Source organism: Phyllobates terribilis, unplaced genomic scaffold, assembly GCF_046119375.1.
Source record: "Phyllobates terribilis strain yellow unplaced genomic scaffold, ASM4611937v1 Scaffold_4__5_contigs__length_816908805, whole genome shotgun sequence".
In the NCBI taxonomy this organism is placed as follows: Eukaryota; Metazoa; Chordata; class Amphibia; order Anura; family Dendrobatidae; genus Phyllobates; species Phyllobates terribilis.
The window spans coordinates 39604508-39628111 of NW_027362764.1; the positions used below are offsets into that span (position 1 = coordinate 39604508).

The 23604-nt window shown below is 43.9% G+C and overlaps 1 protein-coding gene across 6 annotated transcripts in view; it reads left to right on the forward strand.

Moving 5' to 3' along the window:
- The first annotated feature begins 1215 nt into the window (after positions 1 to 1215).
- Positions 1216 to 23604, forward strand: part of DGKB (diacylglycerol kinase beta) — an 889407-nt gene continuing 867018 nt past the window's right edge. For 2 of the 6 annotated variants that reach the window (XM_073677272.1, XM_073677273.1), the window contains exon 1: positions 1216 to 1770. Coding sequence is in view for 1 of the 6 variants with exons in the window: in XM_073677273.1 (XP_073533374.1) it covers positions 1746 to 1770 (25 nt within the window). In the remaining 5 variants the exon portion in view is untranslated. Of the gene's footprint in view, positions 1771 to 1925; positions 1963 to 16690; positions 16712 to 23604 lie in introns of those variants that run through there. The other 4 variants (XR_012320016.1, XM_073677269.1, XM_073677270.1 and 1 more) reach the window with 3 other exon arrangements.

The following is a 23604-nucleotide window of genomic DNA, read 5'->3' on the forward strand; positions in this document are numbered from 1 at the left end:
CAGGTAGTTTGAGAGGTGGGCGCGTCTTGCTACCCACATATCTCTCCTCTGTGTGTGGTTAACGGCCTATTTAATGGAGGCTGTTTAGCACATGGTCTTTGTTTGGAGGGAGAAGGTCTCCTGTGTGTGTTGTCTCCAGACTGAGCTGTGTGCTGGATATGTACCAGCCTGTGTGACCACAGGTCCGGTTTACCAGAGACTTCGCTTAAACGACTGTTTTCTTTGTTTTTGCCTGCCCTAAAGGCTGTTTGTTTGCATTTTACTTTCTGACCGGTTTATGAAGCCAATAAACCGCTATGAACACTTAAAGGAACATGCCTCCTGTTTGCCTCACACCACACCTGAGTGAGTACAATCCCTACAGAAGCAAATAGTGATGAGAGAGCGTGCATGCGGGGATTTACTGCCATACACAGGCAATCCCCGCATGTTTATTGGCTGTCTGTCAGCTGCGAAACAAACGGTACTCGATGCGCACCCGAGCACCCCGATGTGTGATCGAATAGTCCTGAATGGACCAGAACTGCGTGAGCTCGGCCTCCGCTTCATTCATTGCCTATGGACCTAAAGAGTACGAAAAATTTTTATTAGTCCCATAGACAATGAATGGAGCGGAGATCAATCATGCACACCTTCACTGCAGAGCCCCGTTCTTAGGATTGCTGAGATTCCCCCCCCCAGCGATCAGACATTAGCTATCATAATTATAGGGGATAACTTTTTTTGGCGGTAGAATAACCCTTTAATAATATTGACCTTCTCATGTGGTGCAACCACAACCCCTGCACCGACTTCAGGTACTCCGCTGTCCCCCAAGTCCTTTTTTGGTCCTCATACTTTAATGCATTCCCCTAAATCTGGCGTTAAGTGTGAAATTAATATTAAACTCCATTATTTCATTAAGCGTAGGCTGCGTTATCACAAACGTCACATTTTTTTTTTACTTCCGTCTCTAAGGGACGTGCAGCTGGGACATAACACTAAGCTGTCCCCTGGGATGTGCGGTGATTATATAACCAAAAGAGCCGGGTGGTAACATGCTCCGATCCCACCCCCCCGTGATCCACCATCACCACTGCAACATATTAAAAAAGAGCAACAATGTAACACATGATAGAATAAATAAATAAACAACAAAAAAAAGTCCTTGTCGGCGTCAGTCATCTCCACCATAGGGGGAATCCCAGGGGGGCTTAGAGGATTGTACAGAACAGTGCCCGTGACATCACTGAAGCTGAGAAAGACTGCAGGATCTGAGGGAGGGATGGGGATGGAGTAGTTGGGGGGGGGGGAGAGCTTCCTCCTCCTCCTCCTCCTTCCCCTCCTGGACCACCGTTTTATACAGAAAACAGAGACATGCTAGAGAGAGAGAAGAGAGAGAAGAGAGAGAAGAGAGAGAAGAGAGAGAGAGAAAGAGGTGGAGGATGGGGGGGAACATAAACAAGAAAATCAATTGCAAATGAATCCTTCATTAAATCCACTAGATGGAGCCTGGTGACATTCTGCTGGATTATATTAGTGCAGCAAGGTAGGAAAGGGATCAGATCATCTGAATTGTGCAATTAGCAAAAAGGAAAGGAATAAGCAAGAAGGGGGAGAAATAACTGTCCTCTGCAACAAGCCCCCCCAGCTGCTGCCTGACATCCACTCCATGCAAGTTGTCATCTGAGGAGGGGGCCAGGAAAACAACAGCAGCCGCAGCAGCATCCTTGGAGCCCCAGGGCTGGTGGTGTCTGGAGCCCTCAATGGCAGCATTAGGACCAGTTGCAGGTAAGGCTGTGCAATCCCTGGTTGGCTGGAGGTGCTGGTGGGGGTATGTGGGGGGGTGCCATGAATTACAGGTGGTGGATACAGGATATGTGGGGGTGTTGGAGCATCTCCTTCCATAGACACCGGATTTCTTGTGTCTGTTGTTTGCAGCTGGAGCTGTGGATTTTGCAGCTGGGAAGATCTGCAGGTCAGGTAGGTGGAAGACAGTGGCGGTAGAGTGTGCATACGGGCTCGGAAAGGGTTAAAGCTGCATTTTTTTTTTTTAAGGAGAATGTAATATCAGTCAATGAAGGTAATGATATCCATGGAAGTTGTCAGCAGGTGGAGGTCGGGGGTCTATTGACTGGGGATTTGGGTTTCACGTCTATTCTAGAATTTTCAGGTTTTTTAGGTTTTTTTTTTATAGGGACCGGAGTGATTCTGCAGGATGGAGCAGGACTTTCACCATGGGGGATCACAACACAAGCATTATTTAGGGGGGCAGCCACAAACTGGTGGACTTGTGTTATCTGTATTCGGGCAAATGTGTTGTCATTCAGTAAAAATGGTCATTTTTGTAGTTATCAGTCAAAGATAGAAAGAAGAGTCAGTAATCAGCTGCCATTTTAATTTTACTGGAATTGTGTTGGCTACAGATGTAGCAGAGGTGAATTTGTCCAGGGGGCAATATGACGAATTTGACTCTGCTTCGTCTTACAAATCAAGCTTTGTTCCATTTTACAAACTTAGCTGTGCACACAACAAACATAGCTCTGCACACAATAAACATAGCTCTGCACATGACAAACATAGCTCTGCACATGACAAACATAGCCCTGCACATGACAAACATAGCCCTGCACATGACAAACATAGCCCTGCACACAACAAACATAGCTCTGCACATGACAAACATAGCCCTGCACATCACGACATAGCTCTGTACACGACAAACATAGCTCTACACATAACAAACATAGCTGTGCCCATGACAACATAGCTCTGCACATGACAAACATAGCTCTGCACATGACAACAATAGCCCTGCACATGACAAACATAGCCCTGCACATCACAACATAGCTCTGTACACGACAAACATAGCTCTACGCATAACAAACATAGCTGTGCCCATGACAACATAGCTCTGCACATGACAAACATAGCTCTGCACATGACAACAATAGCCCTGCACATGACAAACATAGCCCTGCACATGACAACATAGCTCTGTACACGACAAACATAGCTCTACGCATAACAAACATAGCTGTGCCCATGACAACATATCTCTGCACACGACAAACAAAGCTGTGCACACGACAACCATAGCACTGCACACGATAAACATAGCTCTGCACACGATAAACACAGCACTGCACATTACAAACATAGCTCTGCACGCAACAAACTTTGCTCCGCAGATGACAAATTTAGCTCTCTTATACATGTCAAACTTAGCTCTTTTTTTATTTTTTACAAAACCAGATCTACTACATCTGTCAAACCTGTCTTGGCTTCACCTGACAAACAGATCTGTCACATTTGGCAGCAGTGTTACTACATCTGATGGATTTAGCCCTGGCAAATCTAAGAAACCAAACTCTGCTACATCTGACCAAAACGTCGCTCTGCTACATGATACATTTAGCTTTGCTACCCGTGACATACTTAGCTCTTCTTTATTTTGCAAAGCTAGATCTGCCTAAAATCTGTCCTGACTGCACCTGACAAACACACTACTGCCACATTTGTCAAGCAGAGTTTTGCTACATCTGATACTTTTAACCCTTCAGCATCTAAGAAACTCAATTCAGCTCCATCTGACCCAAACTGGTCCAGGAAACCTGAAAAAGCTTAGCTTTGCTGAATCTGACAAACACAGCTCTGCTGCATCTGACACATAGATGCTGGGTGAGAGTTTGAGAGTAGCTCTACTACTGTGCATCTCTACTAGCTTAGCTCTGGCAGGTCTAACAAACTCAGCTCTGCTACATGTGACAAATTCAGCTTTACAACATCTAATAGATCCGGCCTTAAAACATCTGACAAATCTTTTTATTGCTACATAAGACAAACCTTGCTCTGCTGTCTTTGTCAAACTTAGCCCTGTAACCATTTAACGAACCTAACAAACGCAGCTCTGCTGCATCTAACAAACACAGCTACATCGAATCCAACCAAATCTGGCACGCTGAGCTCTGCTACATCTTACCTACTTTTTCCTCGCAAATCTCAGATTTTCTAAATATGACGTCTTTAGCTCAACTACAGAAAAGAAATAAGCTAATAGTTTTACAATTGATAAAAACCTGTCGGAAATGAGTAACCCGGAGCGGCAACTGCTGGAGTATCTCTGAAAGAAGTGACTACAGATGTAGCAGAGTTGGATTTGTCGTGAAGTCCTTTTGCAGCTTCATCAATCAAACGTCCTGGTAACACATTGAGAGATGTTCTAGGATTACCTTCAGTCCTGTGGAATTGTAAAACATGCTTTTGTTCTTATAGGATGGGCGAAATGACAAACTCGGCTCTGCTACATCAGTAAATGAATGTTAAAGGGACACGTCAGCCTGAACATATTTTTCTGGACCGAGTCCTAAGATGCATTGGTACATTGTTATATTTCACATATTCATCTCTTTTATCCTGGAGATTCAGCAGAGCTGAGTTTGTCATCTGCCACAAAGCATAGATGTCGCTGCAGAGAAACATTCAGCGTTACCTTAGCTATTGAGAAAGCAAGCTTGTATCCTCTGGTAGAAGAAAAAGGATGTAAGGAATTAGTATTTGAGCAATTAACTAGGTCTTTCAAAGGGAATTGCTGTTCATTCCATGCAGTCATTTATTGGGATTGTCTGATAATGGACCCTGTCTCAGATCTGAGTTCCAGTCTTCAGACCTCCACCAATACGACATCTACATTATGTCAGTTGAATGTGATAAATAATAATGTAAAACCCCCTTGAAGGGAATGTGCACATTGCTATAAGGCTTTACAATGTTATATTTTCCTGATACAAAGTTCCTGATTACTTTCAGAATTCTGGCTACCAGCAGCCACCACTAGGGGGAGTTCACTGCATACTGTGTTGTTATTGAAATTAATATACACACAGTATGTAGGCTAAAAAAAATAAAGATATAAATACCCTTTAACACTACGTCTATGAAGGGAATTATGGTATCAGAAAAACAAGTCAATGACTTATCTGTAAAATATTGATTAGTACAGAATAGTGACAGTAAAATAAATGAGTACTTGGTAACCTATAGGCTGCAGAAGAGGAGGCAGAGGGAGATAGTTATTAAATGCTCGGTTTCAAGTCACAGAGTGCTAAATGATATAAATCTGTTGGTGTGCAGCCACCACTAGGGGGAGCTCCCTGTGTACAGAGATACATCATAAGATTCTGTCTGCAGCCACCACTAGGGGGAGCTCCCTGTATACAAAGATACATGATAAGATTCTGTCTGCAGCCGCCACTTAGGGGAGCTCCCTGTATACAGAGATACATGATAAGATTCTGTCTGCAGCCACCACTAGGGGGAGCTCCCTGTATACAGAGATACATGATAAGATTTTGTCTGCAGCCACCACTAGGGGGAGCTCCCTGTATACAGAGATACATGATAAGATTCTGTCTGCAGCCACTACTAGAAGGAGCGCCCTGTATACAGAGATTCATGATAAGATCCTGTCTGCAGTCACCACTAGGGGGAGCTCCCTGTATACAGAGATAAATGATAAGATTCTGTCTGCAGCAACCACTAGGGGGAGCTCCCTGTACACAGAGATACATGATAAGATTCTGTCTGCAGTCACCACAAGGGGGAGCTCCCTGTATACAGAGATACATGATAAGATTCTGTTTGCAGCCACCACTAGGGGGAGCTCCCTGTATACAGAGATACATGATAAGATTCTGTCTGCAGCAACCACTAGGGGGAGCTCCCTGTATACAGAGATACATGATAAGATTCTGTCTGCAGCAACCACTAGGGGGAGCTCCCTGTTCACAGAGATACATGATAAGATTCTGTCTGCAGTCACCACAAGGGGGAGCTCACTGTATACAGAGATACATGATAAGATTCTGTTTGCAGCCACCACTAGGGGGAGCTCCCTGTATACAGAGATACATGATAAGATTCTGTCTGCAGCAACCACTAGGGGGAGCTCCCTGTACACAGAGATACATGATAAGATTCTGTCTGCAGTCACCACTAGGGGGAGCTCCCTGTATACAGAGATACATGATAAGATTCTGTCTGCAGCCACCACTAGGGGGAGCTCCCTGTATACAGAGATACATGATAAGATTCTGTCTGAAGCCACCACTAGGGGGAGCTCCCTGTATAGAGATACATGATAAGATTCTGTCTGCAACCACCACTAGGGGGAGCTCCCTGTATACAGAGATACATGATAAGATTCTGTCTGCAACCACCACTAGGGGGAGCTCCCTGTATACAGAGATACATGATACGATTCTGTCTGCAGTCGCCACTAGGGTGAGCTCCCTGTATGCAGAGATACATGATAAGATTCTGTCTGCAGCCACCACTAGGGGGAGCTCCATGTATACAGAGATACATGATAAGATTCTGTCTGCAGCCACCACTAGGGGGAGCTCCATGTATACAGAGATACATGATAAGATTCTGTCTGCAGCCACCACTAGGGGAGCTCCCTGTATACAGAGATACAGTACAGACCAAAAGTTTGGACACACCTTCTCATTTAAAGATTTTTCTGTATTTTCATGACTATGAAAATTGTACATTCACACTGAAGGCATCAAAACTATGAATTAACACATATGGAATTATATACTTAACAAAAAAGTGTGAAACAGCTGAAAATATGTCTTATATTCTAGGTTCTTCAAAGTAGCCACCTTTTGCTTTGATGACTGCTTTGCACACTCTTGGTATTCTCTTGATGAGCTTCAAGAGGTAGTCACCGGAAATGGTTTTCACTTCACAGGTGTGCCCTGTCAGGTTTAATAAATGGGATTTCTTGCCTTATAAATGGGGTTGGGACCATCAGTTGTGTTGTGCAGAAGTCTGGTGGATACACAGCTGATAGTCCTACTAAATAGACTGTTAGAATTTGTATTATGGCAAGAAAAAAGCAGCTAAGTAAAGAAAAACGAGTGGCCATCATTACTTTAAGAAATGAAGGTCAGTCAGTCCGAAAAATTGGGAAAACTTTGAAAGTGTCCCCAAGTGCAGTTGCAAAAACCATCAAGTGCTACAAAGAAACTGGCTCACATGAGGACCGCCCCAGGAAAGGAAGACCAAGAATCACTTCTGCTTCTGAGGATAAGTTTATCCGAGTCACCTGCCTCAGAAATCGCAGGTTAACAGCAGCTCAGATTAGAGACCAGGTCAATGCCACACAGAGTTCTAGCAGCAGACACATCTCTTCAACAACTGTTAAGAGGAGACTTTGTGCAGCAGGCCTTCATGGTAAAATAGCTGCTAGGAAACCACTGCTAAGGACAGGCAACAAGCAGAAGAGACTTGTTTGGGCTAAAGAACACAAGGAATGGACATTAGACCAGTGGAAATCTGTGCTTTGGTCTGATGAGTCCAAATTTGAGATCTTTGGTTCCAACCACCGTGTCTTTGTGCGACGCAGAAAAGGTGAATGGATGGACTCTACATGCCTGGTTCCCACCGTGAAGCATGGAGGAGGAGGTGTGATGGTGTGGGGGTGCTTTGCTGGTGACACTGTTGGGGATTTATTCAAAATTGAAGGCATACTGAACCAGCATGGCTACCACAGCATCTTGCAGCAGCATGCTATTCCATCCGGTTTGCGTTTAGTTGGACCATCATTTATTTTTCAACAGGACAATGACCCCAAACACACCTCCAGGCTGTGTAAGGGCTATTTGACCAAGAAGGAGAGTGATGGGGGGCTACGCCAGATGACCTGGCCTCCACAGTCACCAGACCTGAACCCAATCGAGATGGTTTGGGGTGAGCTGGACCGCAGAGTGAAGGCAAAAGGGCCAACAAGTGCTAAGCATCTCTGGGAACTCCTTGAAGATTGTTGGAAGACCATTTCCGGTGACTACCTCTTGAAGCTCATCAAGAGAATGCCAAGAGTGTGCAAAGCAGTCATCAAAGCAAAAGGTGGCTACTTTGAGGAACCTAGAATATAAGACATATTTTCAGTTGTTTCACACTTTTTTGTTAAGTATATAATTCCACATGTGTTAATTCATAGTTTTGATGCCTTCAGTGTGAATGTACAATTTTCATAGTCATGAAAATACAGAAAAATCTTTAAATGAGAAGGTGTGTCCAAACTTTTGGTCTGTACTGTATATGATAAGATTCTGTCTGCAGCCACCACTAGGGGAGCTCCCTGTATACAGAGATACATGATAAGATTCTGTCTGCAGCCACCACTAGGGTGAGCTCCCTGTATACAGAGATACATGATAAGATTCTGTCTGCAGCCACCACTAAGGGGAGCTCCCTGTATACAGAGATACATGATAAGATTCTGTCTGCAGCCACCACTAGGGGGAGCTCCCTGTATACAGAGATACATGATAAGATTCTGTCTGCAGCCACCACTAGGGGAGCTCCCTGTATACAGAGATACATGATAAGATTCTGTCTGCAGCCACCACTAGGGTGAGCTCCCTGTATACAGAGATACATGATAAGATTCTGTCTGCAGCCACCACTAAGGGGAGCTCCCTGTATACAGAGATACATGATAAGATTCTGTCTGCAGCCACCACTAGGGGGAGCTCCATGTATACAGAGATAAGTGATAAGATCCTGTCTGCAGCCACCACTAGGGGGAGCTCCCTGTATACAGAGATATATGATAAGATTCTGTCTGCAGCCACCACTAGGGGGAGCTCCCTGTATACAGAGATACATGATAAGAATCTGTCTGCAGCCACCACTAGTGTGAGCTCCCTGTATACAGACATACAGGATAAGATTCTGTCTGCAGCCACCACTAGGGGGACCTCCCTGTATACAGAGATACAGGATAAGATTCTGTCTGCAGCCACCACTAGGGGGAGCTCCCTGTATACAGAGATGCATGATAAGAGTCTGTCTGCAGCCACCCCTAGGGGGAGCTCCCTGTATACAGAGATAGAGGATAAGATTCTGTCTGCAGCCACCACTAGGGGTAGCTCCCTGTATACAGAGATATAGGATAAGATTCTGTCTGCAGCCACCACTAGGGGGAGCTCCCTGTATACAGAGATAGAGGATAAGATTCTGTCTGCAGCCACCACTAGGGGTAGCTCCCTGTATACAGAGATATAGGATAAGATTCTGTCTGCAGCCACCACTAGGGGGAAGCTCACTGTATACAGAGATACATGATAAGATCCTGTCTGCAGCAACCACTAGGGGGAGCTCCCTGTATGCAGAGATAGAGGATAAGATTCTGTCTGCAGCCACCACTAGGGGGACCTCCCTGTATACAGAGATACATGATAAGATCCTGTCTGCAGCCACCACTAGGGGGAGCTCCCTGTATACAGAGATACATGATAAAATCCTGTCTGCAGCCACCACTAGTGGGAGCTCAATGTATACAGAGATACAGGATAAGATTCTGTCTGCAGCCACCACTAGGGGCGCTCCCTGTATACAGAGATACATGATAAGATCTGTCTGCAGCCACCGCTAGGGGGAGCTCCCTGTATACAGAGATACAGGATAAGATTCTGTCTGCAGCCACCACTAGGGGGAGCTCCCTGTATACAGAGACACAGGATAAGATTCTGTCTGCAGCCACCACTAGGGGGAGCTCCCTGTATACAGAGATACATGATAAGATTCTGTCTGCAGCCACCACTAGGGGGAGCTCCCTGTATACAGAGATACATGATAAGATTCTGTCTGCAGCCACCACTAGGGGGAGCTCCCTGTATACAGAGATACAGGATAAGATTCTGTCTGCAGCCACCACTAGGGGGAGATCCCTGTATACAGAGATACAGGATAAGATTCTGTCTGCAGCCATCACTAGGGGGAGCTCCCTGTATACAGAGATGCATGACAAGATTCTGTCTGCAGCCACCACTAGGGGGAGCTCCCTGTATACAGAGATACATGATAAGATCATGTCTGCAGCCACCACTAGGGGGAGCTCCCTGTATACAGAGATACATGATAAGATTCTGTCTGCAGCCACCACTAGGGGGAGCTCCCTGTATACAGAGATGCATGACAAGATTCTGTCTGCAGCCACCACTAGGGGGAGCTCCCTGTATACAGAGATACATGATAAGATCATGTCTGCAGCCACCACTAGGGGGAGCTCCCTGTATACAGAGATACATGATAAGATTCTGTCTGCAGCCACCACTAGTGGGAGCTCCCTGTATACAGAGATACATGATAAGATCTGTCTGCAGCAACCACTAGGGGGAGCTCCCTGTATACAGAGATACATGATAAGATCCTGTCTGCAGCCACCACTAGGGGGAGCTCCCTGTATACAGAGATACAGGATAAGATCTGTCTGCAGCCACCACTAGGGGGAGCTCCCTGTATACAGAGATACATGATAAGATTCTGTCTGCAGCCACCACTAGGGGGAGCTCCCTGTTTACAGAGATACATGATAAGATCTGTCTGCAGCTACCACTAGGGGGAGCTCCCTGTATACAGAGATACATGATAAGATCTGTCTGCAGCCACCACTAGGGGGAGCTCCCTGTATACAGAGGTACATGATAAGATCCTGTCTGCACTCACCACTAGGGGGAGCTAACTGTATACAGAGATACATGATAGGATTCTGTCTGCAGCCACCACTAGGGGAGTTCCCTGTATACAGAGATACATGATAAGATCCTGTCTGCAGCCACCACTAGGGGGAGCTCCCTGTATACAGAGATACAGGATAAGATCTGTCTGCAGCCACCACTAGGGGGAGCTCCCTGTATACAGAGATACATGATAAGATTCTGTCTGCAGCCACCACTAGGGGGAGCTCCCTGTATACAGGGATACAGGATAAGATTCTGTCTGCAGCCACCAATAGGGGGAGCTCCCTGTATACAGAGATACATGATAAGATCTGTCTGCAGCCACCACTAGGGGGAGCTCCCTGTATACAGAGATACATGATAAGATTCTGTCTGCAGTCACCACTAGGGGGAGCTCCCTGTATACAGAAATACATGATAAGATTCTGTCTGCAGTCACCACTAGGGGGAGCTCCCTGTATACAGAGATACATGATAAGATTCTGTCTGCAGCCACCACTAGGGGGATAGCTGATAAGATCCTGTTGTCACACACTGTGTAGGAAAGACTAACTGTGACTCAAAGGAATTAGGGGAAGGGAGCCCAGACACTAGGGAAAGGGGGAATTGTTGAGACCTCCTAGGTTGATCTGATATCACCCTGTCTCCCCTATCTTCCCTATCTTGGTTCCTCACCAATTGCCGCACGGGAATCTAAAACCCTGTATTTCTGTAGAGCTAGGCCCTAATTCTCGGTGAGGTACAGCAAATCTGAATAATATGTCTCAAAGATTACATATGACATAGATTCAACCTAATTTGTAAAGAAATACATAGAAGCGTTCTGCTTTCGTGCGTATTTACAAAATCTACCTATCTATTATATAAAGAAAGCGCAGCGGCACTCCATTATGGCCAAGATACATTAAAACAATGGAAACATTTGTTCTAAACTGTGTTATTACTGAGTAAGCTTTACTTACAAAAAATACAAAGGTTCTTAGCGCATTAATTTGCCAATTCTATCTATTATCTATCTAAAAAACAAAAAACAAAAGCAGCACATAAATTGTAGCAGAAGGTGCTCAGCCACCCAGGTACATACCAGACCTATGAATATCCACGAAAAAATGGCTTGAGAAAGGTCCACAATATTGGACCGAAACGTCGCCACAGCCACATGGGCTAATAAATTTGATATATTTTTTTTCTATTTGTGTGCTGCCTTCATTTTTTCGAGGATATCTCTCTATCTATCTGACTCGCCCCCTGGGGCTGTGGGGTACTCGGTAGTCGGGCCGGTCGTTGGGGCTGGGGATGTCACAGTGGCAGTGACCCGCTCCGTGACCCAGGGCAGTCAATGAAAAGGGGAATGATTTAATAAAGGGGATTTAAAGTTCTTTTAATGTTGGTGACGCCACCTGTGGTATGCGGCTATATGGGGCCGCCGCTGCGGAGCAGTCCTCTGAAGCTGGTGTGAATGCTGCAGAGTTGGTTCAGCTCTCCACAGGTAGAGCTTAGCTCCAGGGCAGTATAGATGTTGAATGAGGTAGACGTTGCGGTGCAGTAAGGTGCAGGTGGATGATGGCGCAGCAATAATTCACAGAGACAGTGGGGCGCAGTCTTCAGGGTTTACTCACAGTTGTGAAGTTCCTGAGGTTACACTTTCCTGATTATAACCGCCCACGTCATCCTGTGCTTACTCAGGGAGGGGTTCAGCAAACCCTCAGGTACCTCCGGAGTACGTAACGGGACCCCCTTCTGTGTGTTCCTTCTGGCCGTCTCCCTGCACCTCACACCCAGTGTCCCAAGCCAGTGACTGCGGACCTTGTCGGGCGACTTCTTCTCTGTCCCCTGGGTCCTCTATGGCCACCTTTTCAGTGACATAGCACCTGAAATGCTGCACCCTCCGGTTACCTAGTTGAACGTTGCAATTCTCACTAGTTAGAGGTCGGTCCCCTCTGCGGGCTGATCCCTCCACATCCTGGTAGATTCGGGCATACGGGTGGCCTCCAGCACTTCCCATACCCCTAGGATCCCCTCTTTCCTTCTGGAGCCTTCCTTCCTGCTCCTCTCCTCTCTTCAGTCAGTCTCACTCCTGGGCCTCTCTCACTAGGCCCGCTCCGCCTGAGCAGAGCTCCTGCTCCCACTCACTGTCCTCCTCTGTCTGGAACCCTTCTAGATGTTTCCATCCCTTTTTTACACTTGCTGAAGTTCTCCCCTGATCTCCTTCCTCCACCCACACCCACTACTTGGTTCCCCCTCTCTTGGTTCCCCCCACTCCAGCTAGGGACAGGGCTCAGCAGGGAAGCAACGCATTTTGCCCCTCCTGCTGGTCTGGAGTAATGTAGTGTTGGATGAAGGTGTTAGGATCCCGGGCAGCACTCCATCCTTACCTGAGAGAAGGAGACACCACACCTCTGTGGCGACTGAACCCGCAGGGGCGCCACATATCTATCTATCATCTATCTATATATCTATCTATTATCTTTCATCTATCTATTGTCTATTATCTATCATCTATTGTCTATCTATTATCTATCTATTATCTATTAATCTATTATCTATCTATCTATCTATCTATTATCTATTATGTATCTATCATCTATCTATTATCTATCTATCATCTATCTATTATCTATCTATTATCTATCTATTATCTATTATCTATCTATTATCTATCTATTATCTATCTATTATCTATTTATCATCTATTATCTATCTATTATCTATATATTATGTATCTATTATCTATCTATCATCTATTATCTATCTATCATCTATCTATTATCTATTTATCATCTATCTATCTATTATCTATCTATCATCTATCTATTTTCTATATTATATATATCTATTATCTATCATCTATCTATTATCTATCTATTATCTATTATCTATCTATCTATTATCTATCTATCTATTATCTATTATCTATCATCTATCTATTATCTATCATCTATCTATTATCTATCTATTATCTATCATCTATCTATTCTCTATCTATTATCTATCTATTATCTATCATCTATCTATTATCTATCTATCTATCATCTATCTATTATCTATCATCTATCTATTATCTATCTATTATCTATCTATCTATCACATTTTCTGTGCTGTGGAAGGATCCTGTATTTCCTGACATATCACAGAGCTCCTCATTTCTATGTTTTGTATGGATATAAATAATCCCACTTCGGGTCTGGCACACGTTTCGCCGGCATACGGCCTTTTCCAGTTAATTACTGACTCGTGAAGCTGGACAGTTAGATGCCTCGAGCCGATTAATTAGTGATGGCCGACAGTTTCACATTTTGTGCTTGTTATTGAGTGAAAAGAAAATCTACATCCCATGTTGTCATGTTGGCGAACCGACTGCGGTGCTGATGTGAGCAGAGCTGGCTTCTATCACTATACAGATTATTCTCAGCTGCAGCTGCGTACCCCTCCTCCCCCATCCTCACCTTGTTAAGGGAAAACTGAGTTTCTGCTGGTGGTTAATACAACCTGAGCTGCAGATACTGGGTGCAGACAAGGGGCAGAACTGAAGAACAGGGACCGGAGGCGATGGGAAAATTCGATAGTGTTTTACTGTGCAATGCAGCACCACATCCCTGTTCAAGTGAGAGAGCTGGGGGCACTGAAAGCTGTCCCTATGATACAGATTGGTTCATTTTACCATTTTGCAAGCTTTGTTATGGACTCCAATTATACACCATACAAATTTAATACTTTAACGATGTAGTAAATCCCTCCACAGGCTGCAATTCCTATTGTAGCCACTAGGTGGTCATATGAAAACACATAGAGCATGGACATCTCCCGACAGAGATAAAAAAAACAAATTTACAGCATCATTGATCTTTATAGCAGAATCCTCATCTTCCAGGATCCTCGCTCTGGTCCACACTTCCACATGTGTTAATTCATAGTTTTGATGCCTTCAGTGTGAATGTACAATTTTCCTAGTCATGAAAATACAGAAAGATCTTTAAATGAGAAGGTGTGTCCAAACTTTTGGTCTGTACTGTATATATTATGTAATATACGTATACATACATATTATGCGTTAGAATCGGAGGTGTATGTACCATACGCTCACTGTTAGTTCCCCAATAACCGGACCAGTAATGGTAACAGCCGCGGCCTCGTCCATCACTTGTCTGACAGTTGTGTAATTGTCCTTGACGATTGGAGGCAGCGAAGTTGCGCTCCCTTGACAATTGGTGGCAGAGGTGGGATCTGCGTGACCCCCCTCCCAGCTGTGTATCCTTGACAACCCATGTTGCAGAAATTATTTTAACAAAAAAAATGCATACGTTAAAGGACTTGCACACTTTTGGTGGACAATTTCTCTTTTTCTTAAATGCGTGTATTTTGGCTTAAAAATCATTTTTTTGCATTTGAGTTTGTTTTTAAGTTTTGCACTGTTTGTCTTATACAAGCTCTTTGTTTCCTTGCATATTACTGGCTGCAGAATGAATTAACTGAGAATCGAACAGTGAGCTCATTCTGTTCGGAATTTAGTAATACACTGTATATGTTTTTATTTTAGAAACATCTTTTCTGATTGATGAGCACAGACCACATGAATGTTGAACTGAACTTTTTTCTTCATAAATCATTTTCGAGGCGCTTAAAACGCAGAACGATCTGAATGACTAATTCTCAGTTAATTCATTTGGCATCTAATGCAACACAAAAGCTACAGAAAGCAAATGGTGCAAAATTTTTAATGAAACACATTTTAAAGAAGCACTAAAAATAGCCCCAAAGATGTTGGTATCCCTTCAAGAGGTTGTCCACTACTTTTACATTGATGTCCTATCCTTAGGATAGGTCATCAATGTCTGATCAGCAGCGGAAGTGCTTATTTGTGGAGCTGTTCCATTTACTGATAGTGGCCGCCGCAGGGTACTGCACATCCGCCTCCTATTGAATTGAATAGGAGGTAGATGTTCAGTAAAAAGCCCCAGCCACTATAAGTAGACGGCCAAGCTCCGCAAGTAGGTCCTTCCGGCCGGCGGCCGCCACCGGCATAGATAACAGCTGATTGGTGGGTGTGCCAGGTTTCGGACCGTGGCTGATCAGACATTGATGCCCTATGCTGAAGACAGGGCATCAATCTAAAAGTAGTGGACAACCTCTTTAAATAATCTGCAAAATCAAGTTATTGACCAGCGAACTTCTCCAACGTTGGTCCACCGACCAGTACCCCAGATTGTCCTTAAGGTCTATCCATCAATCAGAATGGCTTAGCACGCTATGCCATATCGTATCTCTTCCACTGCCACCAAGAAGACCAGAGCAGACAGAGACATGCTACACTGGAGCACAGCTGGGTATGTTTATGAACCCACCCAACCCGCCAGACCTTCCTGTAGGGCATTGACATATGTGACTTCATCAGGAGCCCCCCACCACCCGTAGCGAACCCACCCACCCTGCCAGACCTTCCTGTAGGGCATTGACATATGTGACTTCATCAGGATCCCCCCACCACCCGTAGCGAACCCATCCAACCCGCCAGACCTTCCTGTAGGCCATTGACATATGTGACTTCATCAGGATCCCCCCACCACCCGTAGCGAACCCACCCAACCCGCCAGACTTTCCTGTAGGGCATTGACATATGTGACTTCATCAGGATCCCCCCACCACCCGTAGCGACCTCGGGTGACCACACAGGTGATATGTCTTCTTTCTGGCGAACTGCGTTGTGGCTCTTGGCGCTGTGATTACAATGTGTGACAGGACTCATAAACACACATGTTCTTTCCAATGTCTTACAACGCTGCAAACATCCAAATATTTGTCCCTGCCAAGAGGTGGTACTTGGGATCCTCAACCCGCGCTCACATTGATTGTTTTACACTGGAGAAATGGAGAGCGTTCACAATGGTGACATGAAGCAGAGACACTTGAGATATTTCCGTGCACATTTGAGCATAGCCGGCAGGTTGATGAGAATGCCGATAGCAGGGATGTATTTATGTTGGATTTTGCAGCTGCCCAGTAAACTCCGAGGTGCACGTAATATTTGCTCTTAGTTACTATTTAGTATAAACCAGTGCATGCACTTTTATAACTCGAGACTGCTGGTGCTACTTCATTGAAACCTGTGGATGTTACTGGGAGAACGCAGTGGAGGTAGATGCTGCTTGGCGAGCACCATTTGTCCAATTGTGTTTTTCAAAAATCCAAAAACACTGGTAAGTCTTGACTTCTGGGATAGATACTGGTGGAAAGGACGTGATGTCAGAGCCAAGGCAAGGCAAGTGTTAGCACTGACCAAAGTCTTGACTCCTGTCATAGATACTGGTGGAAAGGACATGATATCAGAGCCAGGGCAAGGCAAGTGTTAGCACTGACCAAAGTCTTGACTCCTGGGATAGACACTGGTGGAAAGGACATGATATCAGAGCCAGGGCAAGGCAAGTGTTAGCACTGACCAAAGTCTTGACTCCTGGGATAGACACTGTTGGAAAGGACGTGATATCAGAGCCAAGGCAAGGCAAGTGTTAGCACTGACCAAAGTCTTGACTCCTGGGATAGACACTGGTGGAAAGGACGTGATATGAGAGCCTAGGCAAGGCAAGTGTTAGCACTGACCAAAGTCTTGACTCCTGGGATAGACACTGGTGGAAAGGACGTGATATCAGAGCCAGGGCAAGGCAAGTGTTAGCACTGACCATGTGCACTGCAGCTACCACCTACTTCACTAAGGGTCTCTTTACATGGACCGACCGGCGGCACTAAACGACTTCCGATCGGTAAACATTTACCGCAGAGAATTATGATCTTTTGCTTTGCACAAAGTTCATTTCACCCGATGAACTAGCGTTCTGCTCTCTCATCAGGCGATTGTCAGCCTGTTCTTAAGAACGCTCATTCACAATAATTTTTCAGCGCAAATGCAGTTTAAGTCACTCGTATTATTATGCTAAAGTCATTATTTTGCTATATGTATCTTCTTATGTGCAGTGCTGATTTATGTTGTGCTGTACCTCCTGTGTACCTTCAGCAGTATAGTATAGCTGGATAGTATATCTAGGTATGTTCAGTTTTGCCATGCGAAAAGTTAATGGCATTTTAGTATGTACAGTATACGTTGAGACGTAGCTCTGAACAACGTACTATAAATTTGTATGGCATACCTTATGTTAAGAGTGAGTAGTGATTTCAGAGCAAAAAGAGTGCAATATATGTAAGATAAGGTCTAAGGCAAGAAATGCCTAATGTAGGTTGTCATTGGGTAGCAGTTTAGCTGTACTGCGAGTAAAAGCAAGGATTTTGCACTGTGTCCTTTAAAATATCGTGTTGTAAGTTTCTGATGACATGGCTGGCTCAGAGGGCAGTATGGTAGCATTCTTGAGAGCAGAAAATCTTGCTTTTCCACTGAGGAAAATCAGAAAGGCAGAAGAGGAGAAGCTGTTCTGCAGAGAATCACCTGCACCACGACTGTCTAGCAAGTGGGAGTGAGTAGCACTCAATATTAAGGTGTGAAACCCCAGGGCATAGTGAGGGCTATAGAGGTGCATCCAGACTGAACTGCAAATGGTGACGTTTTTCTAAAATGATGAAGGCCAACCCATCTGTATGAACGTACCACCATTAGAAGAAGGGCTAGGAATGACATAAGAGATGAGCCGATCAGGATAAATTCGAATTTTCCTATTCGTGCAATTTTTCCCAGGAAATTTGATTCATCATGAAGAAATTCTCCACTAATTAAATATCCCTTATTAATGCTTTAGGGTTTCTTTAGATCCCAGAGCATAATAAATGTAATATGTAAAAAAATAATAAAAATCCTTATATTCCCCTCACTGCTCACCTCTCCGGCCCCTCCGCTCTTCACCGCCACCCATCTGATCCTCCTTTCATCTTCGGATAGGCGTCAGCTGCAGTGAAATCCTCGACCTTGGTCGCTAGTCTCTGGAGGGTTCTGTACATGCACATGCAAACGTCGCAGCGCATGTGATGATGTCATACTTCTCGTCTGGATGGGTAGCAGTGAAAAGTGGAGGGGTCCGGAGGGGCATATATAAGGTTGTTTTATTTTAACGCTTTAATGGTCTTTTATGGTTTTGAAAAATAGTGGTCAGCGGTCAACATTTTGCTAAATCTGAGTGGAAGCACCTTGCAAAAATTCCCCATTTTGGCAAATACAGATTTTTGTAAAATTTGAGTAGAATTCAATTCCACTCTAATTTATTCGCTCATCTCTAAATACCACCATAGACTAATGCACCGAGACTTATTCCTAACTGTGAAGCGTGCATCTGCCAAAGAATTAAGTGATTAGACACCAAAGAGTGGTGAGGAGTATCTGCACCAGTGAGAATCAGAGATGATATGCAGGAGTGTGTGCTCACATTAGAAACGTTAGGGAGACTGAGGTCTATGTGAGAAAGACGCAAGAGTGTGCAAAAGGGGTGACAGTGGGAGAGTTTGTGACCAAAACTGTCAGTGTGTGAGCCGCACTGCATATTAAGAAAAACAGTGGCAGTAACAGAGAGAATGAGGAGCTGTTGAAGAGATTGCAAGCAGACTGTCATTAGTAACAGACAGTAACAGAGAGAAGGAGGAGTTGGTGAAGAGACTGCAAGCAGACTGCCATTAGTAACAGACAGTAACAGAGAGAAGGAGGAGCTGTTGAAGAGATTGCAAGCAGACTGTCATTAGTAACAGACAGTAACAGGGAGAAGGAGGAGTTGGTGAAGAGACTGCAAGCAGACTGCCATTAGTAACAGACAGTAACAGAGAGAAGGAGGAGCCGGTGAAGAGACTGCAAGCGGACTGTTATTAGTGTCAGAGTTACAAGTATCAGTTAAGTGTCTGCAGAGTCTGGCTTTTGATATAACTATTAATTGTCTACCTTTGGTTAAGTTACACTGTTGCCTCTCATGAGATGGTTAAAACCATCAAGCTTGTTGCCTCCCTGTAAGTAAAATGCTCGCAGTGACATCTGTGTGTATAATTCTGTCATCCCCGAGTGAAGAACCAGTCTACCATAGAGGGGCTGTAACATCCTATCTTATATCTAAATGGGCATACCATCATCATCCAGAAAATAGTAGAGAAAAGGTTATATGTAGGTTGTGACATGTGCATGAATGCGTGACCGAACACAGGTGTCCACATGATCTATTATTGCTATTTCCTATCTCCAGTTTAACTTTTTTGAGGCGAAATCATTTTTTGCTTTTTGTTCTCACTTTTTTTATATAAACATATATTTGTCTAACACAGCCAGCACCCGCAGTGGTTGTAGCTCCTGATCCTGCTTCACAGTTGAATGGCAGATGTCGCCAAGGGGTTAAGTAGGAAATGATACTCTGGAGGCAGAACTGATGCTCAAATAAGTGAAATATTGAGGATGTTTGCGATTAAAGAAGAGAGCACAGTAATTAAAATACATTAGGCCACATTTAGAAACTAGGTCAAAAATTTGCTGAAGAGCTGCCCATACCAAAGTACACATCTGATTTTAACTTTACATGTGCATAGATGAGTTCCTGTATGTTTTCTGGGGAAATACATTTGAATTCAATTATCAAAACTGATCTTGGAACAGTGGAGAAAATAAGTACTTGATTTTCTGCTAATTTTGCAAGTTTTTCCACCTACAAAGAATGGAGAGGTCTGTAATTTTTATCGTAGGTCACTTCACCTGTGAGAGACAGAATCTAAGAATAATCCAGAAAATCACATTGTAGGATTTTTACATAATTGATTTGCATTTTATTGCTTGAAATAAGTATTTGATACAATAGAAAAACAGAAATTAATATTTGTTGCAGAAACCTTTGTTACAATTACAGAGGTCAGACGTTTCCTGTAGTTCTTGACTAGAGATGAGCGTTGTTCTACTCGAACTGTTCGCCAATCTCAAATTCGAGCTGTTTTGGGCGGTGTTCGAGCCGGTCGGCGAACACGAACAATTTGAGAAAAATTCGGCTGTTCGAGGTTATGTTCGATAACTGTTCGTGCACCAAAATCATAACTGGATTTTTTCTCAGTAATGATGAAAATTAATGTTAATACGCAGTTTGAGTGTACAGCGGGGCGGGGGGAGGGGCAGGGGATGGATCTCTGCAGGAACAATGAAGATCTCCATTTTTTTTTCTCTTTCCCGCATTTGCAGTGGGGAGGTGCAATCTGTCAGCCTATCAGCAGCGCACACACGGAGCGAAGTGCTTTTTTTCACACAAGCAAGGGCATGTGTGATTGGCAGTGTATGTCACATGTCCTTGCCCTATAAGACCAAGCCATTTTCCCCGTCGCCACCATTTTCTCACTGCTGCAGCTGCGTGTTAGACGGCACCGCTGTTGCTGTGTGCGCTATACCTTGTTAATTTCAAGCCAATTTTCGCACAAATATACAGATAGCTTGGGAGTAGGGAATAGTTGTGATTGCAGTCCTTTTAAGGACTAGGTTACAGCATTTCCTACGACTTTTATCAGAGAGGTCTGTGCTCTTAAATAGATAGGTTGTGGGAGTAAAGACTAATTGTAATTGGAGTCCTTTTCAGGACTAGGTTACATCAGTTCCTATCAGTTTTTGCCAGGCAGGTCTGTGCCAGTGCTGTGCAAGTTTTTTTCACAGCATTTGGCTGAATCTAGCAAAGCTAATCCTTTTTGGCCTATTGCAGAGTGTGTTAGTCAGTGGAGTAGCCTATCTGTGTTGCAAGATATAACACCTGTGTATAGAATACCAATTTTTTTACTGCACCTAGTGAAGTAAAATCTTTTGGGCATAGCATCATTCTATTAGTCCATCTATACTGACCTCCAGCAGGTTGCAAACTGAATATAATTTTTTTCTGCATCTAGCTCTGAAAAAATATTTGGGCTTCTAGCGGTGTGTGGGACTTGGTCTATTAGTCCATCTATACTGACCTCCATCAGGTTGCAAATTAAAAATAATTTTTTTCTGCATCTAGCTCTGAAAAAATATTTGGGCTTCTAGCAGTGTGTGGGACTTGGTCTATTAGTCCATCTATACTGACCTACATCAGGTTGCAAATTAAAAATAATTTTTTTCTGCATCTAGCTCTGAAAAAATATTTGGGCTTCTAGCGGTGTGTGGGACTTGGTCTATTAGTCCATCTATACTGACCTCCATCAGGTTGCAAATTAAAAATAATTTTTTTCTGCATCTAGCTCTGAAAAAATATTTGGGCTTCTAGCGGTGTGTGGGACTTGGTCTATTAGTCCATCTATACTGACCTCCATCAGGTTGCAAATTAAAAATAATTTTTTTCTGCATCTAGCTCTGAAAAAATATTTGGGCTTCTAGCAGTGTGTGGGACTTGGTCTATTAGTCCATCTATACTGACCTCCATCAGGTTGCAAATTAAAAATAATTTTTTTCTGCATCTAGCTCTGAAAAAATATTTGGGCTTCTAGCAGTGTGTGGGACTTGGTCTATTAGTCCATCTATACTGACCTACATCAGGTTGCAAATTAAAAATAATTTTTTTCTGCATCTAGCTCTGAAAAAATATTTGGGCTTCTAGCGGTGTGTGGGACTTGGTCTATTAGTCCATCTATACTGACCTCCATCAGGTTGCAAATTAAAAATAATTTTTTTCTGCATCTAGCTCTGAAAAAATATTTGGGCTTCTAGCGGTGTGTGGGACTTGGTCTATTAGTCCATCTATACTGACCTCCATCAGGTTGCAAATTAAAAATAATTTTTTTCTGCATCTAGCTCTGAAAAAATATTTGGGCTTCTAGCGGTGTGTGGGACTTGGTCTATTAGTCCATCTATACTGACCTCCATCAGGTTGCAAATTAAAACTAATTTTTTTCTGCATCTAGCTCTGAAAAAATATTTGGGCTTCTAGCAGTGTGTGGGACTTGGTCTATTAGTCCATCTATACTGACCTCCATCAGGTTGCAAATTAAAAATAATTTTTTTCTTCATTTATCTCTGAAAAAATATTTGGGCTTCTAGCAGCGTGTGGGACTTGGTCTATTAGTCCATCTATACTGACCTCCATCAGGTTGCAAATTAAAAATAATTTTTTTCTGCATCTAGCTCTGAAAAAATATTTGGGCTTCTAGCAGTGTGTGGGACTTGGTCTATTAGTCCATCTATACTGACCTCCATCAGGTTGCAAATTGAATAAAAAAATTTTCTGCATCTAGCTCTGAAAAAATATTTGGGCTTCTAGCGGTGTGTGGGACTTGGTCTATTAGTCCATCTATACTGACCTCCATCAGGTTGCAAATTAAAAATAATTTTTTTCTGCATCTAACCCAGCCAATAGTTTTGGCCTAATACCACAGTTTGGCCACTCAGCTCTGCTCGGTTACCATCCATTGTTTTTTTGTGCAAACAACTCCAGAGTTGTGAATTAGTTAACCACCAAAATGAGTGGAAAAAGGCCTGCTGCTGGTGGAAAGGGGAATAGGCGTGTTGGGAAGGGGAAAAAAGGTTGTGTCCGTGGGGTAGGTGCAGAAGAAAGACCATCTTCCAGCCAAACTAAAATGTCTACTTCTTTTAGCGGACAATGTGATAAGATCCCTTTCTTACGGCCATGCCAATCGCTACAAATTCCAGATGAGGCACAAAAACAGCAGGTGCTTCAACGGATATCAAGTGCTCCTTTAAGTGGGCTCTCCTCCACATCAACTTCAACATCACAAATACTCCAGTCCTCAAAGGTGTCACCCAAATCGCACTTGCTTCCTCACAGCTCCCAAATCTCCAGCTGCCCGTCTGAGTGTGAGGTAGAACAGATGGTTGAGTCTGCAGAGCTGTTTACTCATACTATAGCCTGGGAATCAGAGGTCGACTCCAGCGCTTCTGTGAATCCAGACGAGGAAATGATCTGCACTGATGCCCAGAATCTTTATGAGTCGGATCCAGGACCAGACGCAGAAGGTTCTGACCATAATGTAGACCCTCATTCCCAAACTGTAACTCCTGTTGGTGGAGACAATGAGGAAGACGATGATAAGACTCAAATACCTGATTGGAGCGACAACTTTAGTTTTTTGTCAGGGCAGGAACAGGTTGGCTCTGAGGACGACGGGTGTGATAACGCACAGGGTGATGATGATGAGGTCGGAGATCCCACTTACTGTCAAC